Source organism: Leguminivora glycinivorella, chromosome 25 (assembly GCF_023078275.1).
Source record: "Leguminivora glycinivorella isolate SPB_JAAS2020 chromosome 25, LegGlyc_1.1, whole genome shotgun sequence".
Lineage (NCBI taxonomy): Eukaryota > Metazoa > Arthropoda > Insecta > Lepidoptera > Tortricidae > Leguminivora > Leguminivora glycinivorella.
In genome coordinates this window covers 7,392,689-7,406,972 of record NC_062995.1, presented here as the reverse complement: position 1 = coordinate 7,406,972, position 14,284 = coordinate 7,392,689, and the positions used below count along the sequence as shown (strand labels likewise).

General features: G+C 39.1%; 1 protein-coding gene across 1 annotated transcript in view; it reads left to right on the top strand.

Annotated features, from left to right (window-relative positions):
- LOC125239212 overlaps nt 1-13,217 on the top strand; it is a 54,368-nt gene extending 41,151 nt beyond the window's left edge. Inside the window, exons 3-5 of the mRNA XM_048146734.1 lie at nt 3,465-3,605; nt 11,595-11,762; nt 12,888-13,217. Of these exons, the coding sequence (XP_048002691.1) occupies nt 3,465-3,605; nt 11,595-11,762; nt 12,888-12,961 (383 nt within the window). The 3' untranslated portion in view covers nt 12,962-13,217. The remainder of the gene's footprint in view (nt 1-3,464; nt 3,606-11,594; nt 11,763-12,887) is intronic.
- The last annotated feature ends 1,067 nt before the right edge of the window (nt 13,218-14,284 follow it).

The window sequence follows — 14,284 nt, the reverse complement described above, 5'->3', positions numbered from 1 at the left end:
TTTGACTAAAAGTAAAGTAGCCTACAGATACATTGACTGAATTAATAGTTATTTGTTTTACAAGGGGGCAAAGTTATTGTGCCTTGATACATTCGCAACGCTCAAGATTCCACTTTTTGAATATTGGAATCTTTTCTTGCTCGGGTATCATTATTGGCACGTGCCGTTATTAAAAATATGCCACCGAGTGAAACACAAAAATTTTCGCCACACCAACACGAACAAAATACTGACTAAGTATAAAACATCAAAATAAAATCAAATCCATCAAGTTATTCAATATTTATGATTCAAAATCATCATTTATACCATAAATTAAATATAACAAGATCATACCATCCCATACATTAAAATGCGACCGCCTACGAACGCGCTTACACTCCACCAATAGATGGCGCCACAAAAAATGCCTTGTTGCCACCGATTATTTGTAGATTGGCATTAAATGTCAATTCCAACCCATAAATCTATGTCAAAAGTGACACTTAACGCCATCTACAAGTACAATTGAAAGCTACAAGACATTTTTTTTGTGGCGCCATCTATGTGTGATGGAGTGTAAGCGCGGTCTTAGGCGGTCGCATTTTAATGTATGGGATGGTATGATCTTGTTATATTTAATTTATGTTTATACGTAAAATCTACCAGCCAGCTTAAGACATCAAGTTACAATTTTCATAAAATTACTTTGCACTCTTGTGGATATACCTAATGCAATTTTGCTATCTATTTGTATTAGGTTTAAAAACCTTTCCAAATAAGTGTATAAAACTGTAAAACTAAACAAAAGTCCACATTTAACCTTTGCTCCAGTTTTTGCTATCATTCGGGCACGTTATTAGCATACTTTTTCACGCCAGCTTGATTTGTGTAACTTAAGGTTACCAACTGTGAGGAAAAAACATCAATTTTTTAAAATTACTGTTTTTAGGGTTCCGTAATAAAAAGGTACAAAAGGAACCTTGCGACTCTGTCTGTCACATTACTAAATAAATGGTATCGATTTAATTATTTTCTTATTATTTATACAATATCGGTAGTAAAAGCAAACAGCCCGCCCGATTCTAAGCCACAGTATAATAAAGAGTACTATTGTACAGTAACCCTCTCGGTTACCTCACAGTTACCGCCTGCAAAAACGCGGAGAGTCGACCTGTCATATCTCACTTATACAAGCATGGTACGCGTTCACCTACACGAGCTTAGAATGTGTGCTAGGAACGCGCCTCTTTCATATATTTGGTCGCCAGTGTCCGAGGTGTGGCTAAGCGGATACAGTAAAACTATATTTACCCTTTTAAAATCAGAGGTAAGAGTTTGAAAGAATGCAATCGTCGTCGTGTACTCTGTATCGTTATATCTACGGAGATTGCTTACCATCAGGTGGACCGCATGCATATTCATGCCATGCAATCTCTTCTTATTGATAGATGGCAAAAAGTGACAAAGTAAGTAACACGTTGCAAAAACTAGGTTTTCAGAAAAAATAAAACAATTCTCCATGATCGACAACCCTAGCAGCAACGACCTGAAAAAGCTGAAACGATTACAGTTTCAGTTTCAAACATAAGTTACTTTATAACAATGTGTGCTAAAGTTCAATTCAGTTTTCAAGACACTACACAATGCTAAGAAATAATTTATTTAATATTAAATTCAAGCTAAAAGATTTGTCGCAAAACAACACAAAAAATGCAATGATCTATCGGCTACAATGACGAACAAAAGATAATGACTCCCGTGCAAATAAAAGAGACACGGCGATGTTTATAGTTACTCGCCCAGCGGTGAGCTATCAATATAGCCCTGTCTCTTTTATTTGCACGGGAGTGCTTATATTTTGTTCGTTTTTATAGCCGATAGCTCATAGCTTACTAGCTCGCGGTGGGACCAGTGCCTAAAGGCTTGATATTTATTAAAAGAGGAGCCGGCGAAATCTAATAAAGTCTAATAAAGCTCCCGAACGGATGAACCGATTTAGATTTCGTTTTTTTTTATAACTGAGTTAGCCGGGAGTGTTCTTAGCCAGGTTTCATAAAAATCGGTCCACTATGTAGGGGATTTTTTCAAAATTTTAATTTTGTGGTAGCTAGGAAATGTCAAAGTGATGTTTTTTTTTGCTGAGAGGGACACCAGTGACGCTTTTCTATTCTAGACACTTGACAAAATGTATGAAAGTAATCAATAAGAAGGTAAGTAAGTAATTAGTTAATTGTTATTATTTTTCAACCTACTTCTTTACTGAAAATAAAGAAGAAGGAGGTTACATACTCGGGTTCATTTTATTTAGTATTATTTTATTTATTAATATTTTTTTGTTTGAAAGGAGCTTCCTCCAAGGTGGTCCCATATTAATCTGGAGCTGTTCTGATGATGGGATCCATGAAGAGTTGAGGTACATGACATGTATGTTGCTTTCGGTGGCTTCTTAAGTAACTCGAGTAGTTTCTCTCGAAAACTAGCACTTTCATAAAGTGAACCTCATGATGATGATTGTTCTTTTTGAAGTCGGTTGGATTTTTTTGTAAAAGTTTTTATTATTATAGAAATAAACAGTTTTTTTAATGAGCCTAGTAAACGCGTTGAACTCAAAAATTGCGGAATGCTCCATATAAACTTCTACCCCCTATTTTAGGGAAGTGGCGGGTTAAAAAGAGACAAAAAATAGCCTATGTCACTCTCCATCTCTTCAACTATCTTCACTCAAAAAATCACGTCAATTCGTTGCTCCGTTTTGCCGTGATCGACGGACAAACAAAGAGACACACACACTTTCCCATTTATAATATATTAAGTAGAGTGCATTGGCGTAATTTCGGAGCACAGAAATGCTCGAGTAATTTCGACAGGGGAATCTTGTTAAGACGGAAGTAATGTTGACTTTATGTGACTTTCAAAATTGGACGACTTTCGAAATTACCCCAATGCACCCTATGGATTATGACGACCTTTAAAGAGGCATAAAGTCGCCATTAATAGAATTGGCAGAAAATATAAATAAACCTTGTATTCAAATTGTTTATAATTTACATCTCGGTGATGAATGGAGATATCAAATACTGCCAAATTCGGTGATTTTGTTGAAATGTTAAGACTGATTGACACTCTAAACGCTGTGGATTCGGGGTACAGCGTGCTTCAAAGTCTTAAAAATTCCTTAGAAAAAAATGATGCCATTAGGCAGTTATTATGTGGTCAGGAATAACCATTCCTGATAAAATTAAATTAAGTCATATACATAGGAAAAATTACAGTTTAACATCTAAATTAAGTAGCCAATCGCTTTCTTCCGGTGTATAAGTAATTGCCAACAAGTCCTGCATACTTCCGGGAAATCTCCTTTCTCTTCTTTCCAGGCAGTGACAGCAGTTTTTATTGTGTGTAATTTGTGTTTACAATAAAAAATATATCTATCCCGTTCTATTATATACTTATAAAATGCTAATTAACATTATATTTTACAGCCAAGCCGTGTTCGAGACAAGCGGAGTGCATCGCGGTCGCAAGCAGCTCGTGCGTGCGGACTCACTTCGACTCACAGACGAGGTGTCTCTGCGGGGACAACAGTGCGCCGATCAATGGGCAGTGTGAGGCGCTGACCAAATGTAAGTATATATTACAGTAGTCTACGTGAGGACTCACTTCAACTCACAGATAGGGTATGGTGGACAACAGTGAGCCGATTAATGGGCAGTGTGAGGCGCTGACCAAATGTGAGTAGAGTAATAACATTTATAGCAGCTCGTGCGTGAGGACTCACTTCGACTCACAAACGAGGTGTCTATGCGGGGACAATAGTGCACCGATTAATGGGCAGTGTCGCGCTGACCAAATGTGAGTAGAATACAGCAGCCATCTGTGTGTGAGGACTCACTTCGACTCATAGATGGGGTATATTTATAGTGGACAACAGTGAGCCGATTAATGGGCAGTGTGAGGCGCTGACCAAATGTGAGTAGTATTAGCAGCAAATGCGTGATGACACTGATAACTCACTTCGACTCACAGACGAAGTGTCTAGGGACCGCAGTGAGTAGAATATAGCACTTACGTGTTACTGATTTCGACTCACACATGAGGTGTATTTGCGGGGACAATAGTGCACCTATTTATTAAACGTATGAGTGACTCTATTTGATATACAAGGTAGTTTGTCAGGCTAATAGATATATTGCCTGTGTGGTGACGGGTTAAGAATTTCACCACCACCTTTCTTCCCGTGGGTGTCGTAGAAGGCGACTACGGGATATAGGTTAAATTGTGGCGTAGGCGAGAGGCTGGCAACCTGTCACTGCAATGTCACAGTTTCGTTTTCTTTCAACCCCTTATTTGCCAAGAGTGGCACTGAAGCCTTAGTAGTTTCATGTGTTCTGCCTACCCCTTTATGGGATACAGGCGTGATTGTATGTATGTATGTAATAGATATATGAATAAATTAGTTTTATGTTCAGAATAATCGTTAGTATACCTCCAACATGGCACAGTCGGTAGGATCAGAAACTAAAAACAGGCCCCGTAGCCGAATGGCATTTCTACGACGCGAAAAGAAAACGAAACGTTGCGAAACGTACTCTGGCTCTGTTGCGCCAATACGCAAGAGCGATAGAGATAGATATCTGCGAGCGTTTCGTTTCGTGAGCGTTTGTGCCATTCGGCTACGTACTCAGGTAATCGAGCGGTCGAATTCGAAAATCGGCCCCCGGAACGCGGTCAAAAGCAGGGAAAAGTCTAGTAATATATAGCCTGGCGAAGAGTAGAAAATAATGGGGGCGCCACCGTCTACGTAAATCGTTTCGCACGTGGCAACTATTGAGTCACTTTTGTATGAGAAAAGTAAGTGTTACTATGATATCGTGATTGCCTTTGTACCACCACAAAGGCTTTAATCACTACTGGCCGCCTAACTCCAGAGAGTGATGGTCTGATAGATATTGACATATATGTTACTTTTTCTACTTGTCGAGTGTAATCTGTCAATTAGGGCACCACAGACTAAACTATAAGTGCTAACTTTTTAGTGTTGGATACTCTATGGCAGTTCCGGCTCAATTATAATAAGCTCATTATAGTTGACTTTAGTTAACTGTAATAATTTCAAAAATAGAACTTCATACAATTTCTATACTAATTTGCGATATCTGGCAAATTTTCCTACATCTGAAACACATTTTTTTTATCTGTCGCGTTATCGGCCAATGAGAGACGGTTATTACAAACAATTGGTTGCTAGATAATTCGATGTTGATACAACGGTGAACGACTCTATTAACATTAATTTTAACTTGCATGAATGATGATATTTCCGTCCATTGATGATGAAGACGATGATTCGTAGAAAAAGTATTGTATACAATAGTGATATAATTAAGCTTTTCACTCTCGTACCGTACTATTAGGCCACTCAGCAAGCTTCGTGGCCTAAACATGGTACTCGACTGAAAAGCTTTGTATTATTTCATTTCATTTCATTTCATTTCATTTCACGATTGTATAAAATATATTAGGAGACAGTAGATATAATAAGAGGATAGAAGGGTAGTACCTTCCCGTCAGATGTTTGAAATCAACTGACAGACTAACACGCTGCTTTTTAACCCCCGACGCTAAACTGACGGGTGTTATAGTTTGACGTGTCTGTCTGTCAGTATGTCTGGCTGTGTGTGTGTCTGGCGTAGCATCGTAGCTCCCGAACGGATGAACCGATTTAGATTTTTTTTTTGTTTGAGAGCTGTGTTAGTCGGGAGTTTTCTTAGCCATGTTTTATGAAAATCGGTCCACTATGTCGGGCGTGTTTTCAAAGTTTTAATTTTGTGGTTAGGTTATTCACTAGCTTTTGCCCGCGGCTTCGCGCGCGTAAATTCTTAAATTGCGATTTATTCTTAAGGTTCTTTCACACTCAATAAAGCCATTTTATTATGTAAGAAAATTGTTGTTTTTTTTTCCGAATTTAACAAAATTTATAAAAACAATATGCATGTATTTCCTGTTTCCTAGAGCTGTTACCTCCAGACATTACCGACCTTTGTCTCTTCCACCGACCAAAACCAACTATCGTAATAGTATTTTATGCAACTGGTGGTTAAAAGAGGTCAAAAAAGGTGAGTGGCGTGGGTAACAATTTGAGGCGAAGCCGAAAATTGTTAATAAAGACGCCACGAGCATTTTTTGACTCAGTTAAACACCGTTGCATACAATACTTTTTCTACGACCAAGCACTTATTTTGAAAGAAAATTATAAATCAACAAATACCTACTTTCAGTCATCTTAGTTATCTAGTGGACCGCCTACCATTTTTAATATGCAGTTTGAGTGCAAACATGAAAATAAAACTGTCTATGGTATGGTTCTTTGAAGCCTGGCCACTAAGACGAATCGAGCCGAGTTGAATCGAGTTCTCATACATTTGAATGCGATTCGACGCGTCGCCAATGAACGCAGCAGAAAACGAAGGAGTCTCGACTCTGCGAATTGGTTTGTTAAGTTGGTAGCAATGTATTTACTGAACTGTAACAGCTATATCGTGCTACTTCTACTAAATGTTTTCAGGGTATAGACTAGATAGACTTGTCCTGACATCTTTTATGTAGGGTTTTTAAGTTCTATGCACGACCTTGTAACTCACGAATAACAGTACGGGAGTAGAAAAAAATTCATACTTTATCCGAGCAGCGAGGTCGATGAATGAGCTGTGTCATAGCAATGATCATTTGGATCTGCACCTATTGAAACCCGCATTAGTAAAGAACCTTATAGTATCTAGTTTCTTTGCTCCCCCGCCAGCAGAAGATTAAGGTAGGTCTCGTTTTTAATAAGTTTAATATGTATCAAATCAATACCTCATTATTTTTCCGTGGCATGTCCTGACGCTGCTATCTCATTAATTTCTGATTGTTTTGTGCTAGCCTGTAAATTACCTTCGCATCCTATCTGTGGAAACCTGTAATTGGCTTTTCAGATACACATTTTTGCTAACTTAGTTTTAGATATTTAAGCTGTTGGTTTTCCGAATAAAATAAAATAAATAAATTAATGAGGAAATATCTACTGTAAATATCAGCCCTCATTGCTTTACCCGATTTTTAATCAACGATTTCATAAAAAATCAAAAATATTAAATACTAATTGACTAACCATTGAAGGACATTTCAAGAACGTACTTAATAATGCATGCTTATTATCGCGTACCTCCCCAATCTATTCTCAAATCGGGCAAATTTCACATATTACTTAATATTAAAGTATAAGCTTAAAGAAGGGGTAACCTTGATTGAGTATACGATATCTTTTAATTGGCCTCACTGCACGAAAGGGTATCGATCTGCTGAGACTTGTTAAGAAGTACCTGTAGCGTTATAATGACTTTGACAGTATTTTTTAACCCCCGACGCAAAAACGACGGGGTGTTATAAGTTTGACGTGTCTGTCTGTCTGTCTGTCTGTCTGTCTGTTTGTCTGTCTGTGTGTGTGTCTGTCTGTGGCATCGTAGCTCCCGAACGGATGAACCGATTTAGATTTAGTTTTTTTTTGTCTGAAAGCTGAGTTAGTCGGGAGTGTTCTTAGCCATGTTTCATGAAAATCGGTCCACTAGGTCGCGGTCGGGGGTTTTTTCAAAATTGGTTAGGTTATTTATAGAAGTTATTAAATTGGTAATCCAGAATCCATACTTTAATATTATAACCTAACCACAAAATTAAAATTTTGAAAAAACCTCCGACCGCGACATAGTGGACCGATTTTAATGAAACATGGCTAAGAACACTCCCGACTAACACAGCTTTCAAATGAAAAAAACTAAATCGAAATCGGTTGATCCGTTCGGGAGCTACGATGCCACAGACAGACACACACACAGACAGACAAACAGACAGACAGACAGACAGACAGACAGACAGACAGACAGACACGTCAAACTTATAACACCCCGTCGTTTTTGCGTCGGGGGTTAAAAACCAGCCAAAAGCGTGTCGGGCCACGCTCAGTGTAGGGTTCCGTAGTTTCACATATTTTTTTCAAAAACTGTTCGACCTATCAAGTTCAAAATGATTTTCCTAGAAAGTCTTTATAAAGTTCTACTTTTGTGATTTTTTCATATTTTTTAAACTTATAGTTAACTTAAAGTTAGCGGGGAGGGGGGGGGGGGACACATTTATTTTAACTTTAGGAGCGATTATTTCCGAAAATATGAACATTATCAAAAGATGACTTTAGTAAACCCCTATTCATTTTTAAATACCTATCCAACATTATATCATACAGGGTTGAAATGAAAAAAAAATATAACTCCCCACTATACCTGTATACCTCTACATTTTGTGGTTTTATGCTTACAAAGAGCGGTACGAAAACGTTGTCTCCTTTTTGCAGTATAACTGACAGGCCGTTAACATCCGGCAAACTGATAGTCAGTCGGCCCTTTTGAAACAAAAGTTACGAGGTATTTATTATCTTTCGGTTTATTGTTTTTCGGTTTTAATTTATATACATAGTAGTGTGACTACTTTAAGACAGCACAAGTTGAAATATTTTCAATAGATTATAATTTAACTTGTGTTCATTAGAATTGATTTAGCAGCGCATCTCTCGAGCTGTGTCGAAACCAACTTGAGTTTGGTTTACACGGGGGGCAAGAACCATACCGTTCTGCCCTAGGGATGGACAGAGGGCTCTACGAGTCCTTGTATAGATTACTCATATGAGAGATAATTTCGACCTCGACAGCTGTGACCTGGGTGGCCGAGCGGATTAAGAGGCATTTCCCGCGATTGGAAAGTACGCTGGTTCGATTCCAGCCTCAGGCACCAGAGGACTTGGTCACTTTTTCTTTCATATGTGTAATTTATTTCGGTTTTAAAGTATTTATTATCGTAAAATACTAGCTTTGTCGGCAACTTGTTAACTCTTTTTCGTGTCCTAGATAAGGCCTTTCGTGTAGAGGCCCGCAATTATAAGAAAGGTTGCATGTCACAATTAATTCCAGCCTAAAGGTCAGTAGTGTATATCGTACATACATACATACATACATATATATATATATATGGCCTTAGCGTCTATTTCAGACGATTTATGGTGCAATGTCCGAAAGACATCGCTTTTGATGACTAAAGAGACCTATGCGAGAGCGACACATTTTGCCACACATCTGACAAGGGAAGCTTCCAACCGATTGCGACGTTTCGCTATGGTGTCTTCTTTCCCTTTTGTCAGCAAGTGCCGCAAACCAGGTCTCATCGACGAACTTGCGACCATCTCCAACGCACTTTCGCCACTCCGTCCGCTTCTCCGCAAGCTTCTCCATACATACATACCCATATGTAAACTCACGCTTGTAATCTCGAAATAGGAGTAATGGCTGGCAGTCCTCAACTGTGCGTTTCTCCAGAAACTTCCTGCCCCGCACAGCTAAACTGTGGAATGAATTGTCGCCTGCGGTATTTCCGGACCGATACGACCTTCAAATCTTCAAGAAAAGAGCGTACACCCATCTTAAAGGCCGGCAACGCACCTCCAACACCTCTGGTGTTTCGGGTGTCCATGGGCGGCGGTGATCGCTTACCATCAGGCGACCTGTCTGCTCGTTTGCCTCCTATCCCATAAAAAAAAACATCAGAGCATTATGACATTGAGAGTTTTGAAAAATGCACGGTTTTTCATTAGATTTAAATTTTTTGTCGAGCTCCCGATATTTCGACGCAGTTGCATGCATCCTGATCACGGAAGAAAGCAGGCGGGAGCTCGACTCGACATCAATAAGGCGTGGTTCCACAATCAAACCACGATCAAATCACAAGTAAACTTTATTTAACGAAACGTTACGAAACACGTTAGAAGTTAACAACAAATTAATGATAATTAAATAATTATTTTATTTATTTTATTTTTTATTTTTAGTATGAATAGGTAGACGTTTGACCACGATCACACCTGATGGTAAGTGATGATGCGGTCTACGGTGGATCACGCTTACCTATGAGATACCTATTTACTCTTGCTAGACAATGCAAGAGGAAATAGAAATAATAAACATTATATTTTCAAAAACATAATTGAGATGTTTTTTTTAACAGTCAAAATAGTATTTTTTCAGTACAGATGGTGTTTTTTTACGCACTAGTGCGAGAAGTGGTTCATTATATGACAGGTCGAAACTTCGGAGGGCCATCTGTACTGAAAAACGTCGTACGATACACGTGCGAAAAGGATTCGCAACTCGTGTCGATTTAAAACACTCCCTTTGGTCGTGTTTTAATTTATCGCCACTCGTTTCGAACTTCCTTTTTTACGCACTTGTATCGTAATGTACTATTTCGATGTTGAATGAATCCCACAATTAAATAATTCAAAAAGTAGAAAGCGCCAACATTGAATACAGAAAGTATGAAAAATAAACCAAATTAATGTTAGTTTCTTCATCGTGCCGGACATTTCATGTCAAATTCTTTAATTTGATTTTAATGACGCTTTCGTGTTAGTTCGCAATTGTCCGTGGTGAATAGAAAATAATGAAATATCTACTTTCATTATTTTCTTTTCAGTTATAACCTATAACTTACTAAAAAAAATAATGACGAACTCAAAAAAGTTACGTTGACCAGAGAGCTGGCGGCTTTCTCTCGCAACGCATAAGCATTGCTATTCAGCGAGGAAATGCCGCCAGCATCTTTGCCACAATGCCGCGGGGGCCCTATTTACATATATTTGAATTTAGATTAGATTTTAATTTAATTTTAAGTTTTTTTTATTTTATTTTTAGAGTTAGCTCATCTATTTGTGATTCAGTTTTATTACCTATAAAGTTGGTATATAGGGGACGCGAATATTCTGCCATGACGTCCCCTCATCATCATCATCGTCATTCTCCTTGCGTTATGCCGGCATTTGCCACGGCTCATGGGAGCCTGGGGTCTGCTGTGACAACTAATTCAAAGATTTGGCGTAGGCACTAGTTTGACGCAAGCGACTGCCATCTGACCTCCCAACCAAAAGGGTAACTAGGCCTTATTGGAATTAATCCGGTTTCCTCACGATGTTTTCCTCTCCGAAAAGCGACTGGCAAATATCAAATGACATTTCGCACATAAGTTCCGAAAAACTCATTGTTACGAGCCGGGGTTCGAACCCGCGACCTCCGGATCGAAAGTCGCACCCTCTTACCGCAAGACCAGCGCTTCATGACGTCCCCTCAGCGTCAAAATATATTTATTTTCCGCTCACTAGCTCGGAAACACATGTTTTATCCGTTTTATCCTTTACCAGCGGGTAAAAACGCATTTTATCCACTAGTGGATAAAGTAATTTGACTTTGATTATAGTAAAATTACCTGCTTTAAAATTGATAAAAGTGGGAGAATCTAGTGATGAAAACCCTTGTATAACAAATAACTATTATCTATATCTATTTTAAATGTACCTAAATGGTATTTTTTATTGTAATATTGACTCTTAATTTTATAGATGTTAATAATTTTATTACCCGTTGTAAATAATGTGATGAATTGATGGTACAAAATAATTTATTCCCCGGTATTGACATCTAATATTTTAAGAATATTATGAATAAATGAGTATGAGTATGAATATATTGTTATGTCGCCAGCGTTATACCACGCCTGCACTACAAGCGAGGAATGCAACGATGGTCTCTCCTGCGGCACACCGAACGCGACGGACAAGGCGCCTCATCTGCGCATGCTGGGGCCTAAAGACACGATCTGCCTTTGCGACACGGAGAGCGGGTTCAGAGAAAAGGACCATACTTGCAGTGGTAAGTAACTTAACCTTTGTGGCACAATCACACCACAAAATCAAAGAAAAAACCCTCGACATAGTCACACCTCGGACACTGGCGATCAAATATATTGAAAGAGGCGCATTCCTAGCACACAGTCTTAGCTCGTGTAGGTGAACGCGTACTATGCTTGTTATGAGTGAAATATGACAGGTCGACTGTTCGTATTTTTGACAGGCGGTAACTGTGAGGTGACCGAGAGGGGGTGGGCGGCACTTTCAGCGGGGAGCGGGAGTGGCCATACTGTACGATAGTACTCTTTATTATAATATATATATATATATATATATATTATATTAAATATATATTGGGGACACCTTACACATATCAACTCAGCCCCAAACTAAGCAAAGCTTGTACTATGGGTGCTAAGCGACGATATACATACTTAAATAGATAAATACATACTTATATACATAGAAATGTCTGTACTCATCACACAAACAAATGCCCCTACCGGGATTCGAACCCAGGACCGCGGCTCAGCAGGCAGGGTCACTACCGACTGAGCCAGACCGGTCGTCAAATAATGTGAGATAGTGGACCCATTTCCATCAATCATGGCTAAGAACACTCCCGACTAATTCAGCTTTCAAAAAAAGTCTAAATCTGATTCGGTTCATCCGTTCGAAAGCTACGATGCCACAGACAGACAGACAAGGCCCCTCATCTCCGCATGCTGGGGCCTAATGACACGATCTGCCTTTGTGATACGGAAAGCGGGTTCAGAGAAAAGGACCACACTTGCAGTGGTAGTTCCAAAACAAGAATAGTAAGTTCACTGTCTCCTTGCAATAACAACAGTGACTTTAGATGACGAACTGCTGCAGGTATGGTATGAAGACCATAGTAAGTAGGATAACAAATGATTCGGTCAAACCGTTTTTCGAAAAAAAAAAAAAGAAATACGGTTTGATACCTTAGGGTATAAGGTGCCTTGCGCACACTAGCGTCCCCTGCCCCCCACCTGACGCAATCCCCCCTTTTACCCTAAAATATGTCCCAAAAGTCAGTTTTTTTTACATTTTTGGGGAAAGTATATATTCAATCCCAAAAAAAAGGTTATATAATATTTTTTGATATCATGCACTCTTTTTTCAGACGCTGACATCTTGAAGACGTCACTCTTCGCCATCGTCGTCGTCTCCTGCATAAGAAAGATCCTGGCGAACTAGTTTACTACACGAGTGTACGCACATCAGTAAAAATCATTTATTTTAGTTCATATCAAAAGATTTCAGTATGACATACCCATAAAACAACAACTTAAAGAAATAATTTTCACCACGCCAACACGAACAAATAATAACGGTTTAATTTTTTTTTATACTACGTCGGTGGCAAACAAGCATACGGCCCGTCTGATGTAATGCGGTTACCGTAACCTATGGACGCCTGAAACTCAGACAGTGTCACATGCGCGTTGCCACCCCATTAGAAACTTGTACATTCCCTCTTGCTGTGTTAAGTACACAGCAAAAAGGAGTGTACAAGTTCTAAGGAGGGTTCGGGTTGCCGACGACTCAAAGGACAATAGACGGAACAAGTTAGTTAATATCAAACTAAATCAAATCCATCAGTTTATTCAATACTTATTTAGGATTCAAAGTCGTCATTTACATGTAAATTCTACCAGCCAGCTTGGGGCATGAAGTTATAATTAGTACTGAAATTACTTTGATAAAATACATATATTTTGCACTCTTGTGGAGAAAATGCAATTTGACTATTTGTTTTCGAAGAATCAAGAGGGCATTTACAAGTTGGTGTGGTGAAAAATACTTTATATTATATTATGGTTATATGTGACATTGGGGAAAATGCTCTTGAGGTCCAGAGCAGACTGGGAAAATGGCAAGAAAGACTGGAAAGTGTGGGACTGAAAATCAGTAGAACCAAAACGGAACATATGTTCTGCGATTTCGGTGGTCTATCCAGTTTTTCCCCTATTGCCTTAGATGGTGTATTCGGTACCTTGGGTCATTATTCCAAAATGACGGAAGCATCGACCGTGACGTGAAAAACAGAATAAATGCGGGATGGATGAAATGGTGACAGGTCTCAGGGACAACATGCGATCGACGGATGCCCCTTAAACTTAAGGGGAAAAATCTACAAGACGATTGTGAGGCCTGTTGTATTGTATGGATCTGAATGCTGGGCGACAAAGGTGGAGGATGAAAGGAGGGTGCACGTAGCGGAAATGAGAATGTTGAGATGGATGTGTGGAATGACCAGAATGGATCGGATCAGAAATGAGCGCCTATAACGGAAAAGATGAGGAGTGGCAGGTTGGCGTGGTACGGTCATGTAATGAGGAGGGATGAGTGTCATATAGGCAAAAGAATGTTGGAGATGAATGTTGATGGATGGAGAGGGAGGGGTAAACCCAAACAACAATGGATGGATTGTGTGAAAGAGGACATGAGAAAGAAAGATGTGAGTGTTGAGATGACGAGAGATAGGGGAGAATGGAAGAGGAAGACGTGTTGTACCGA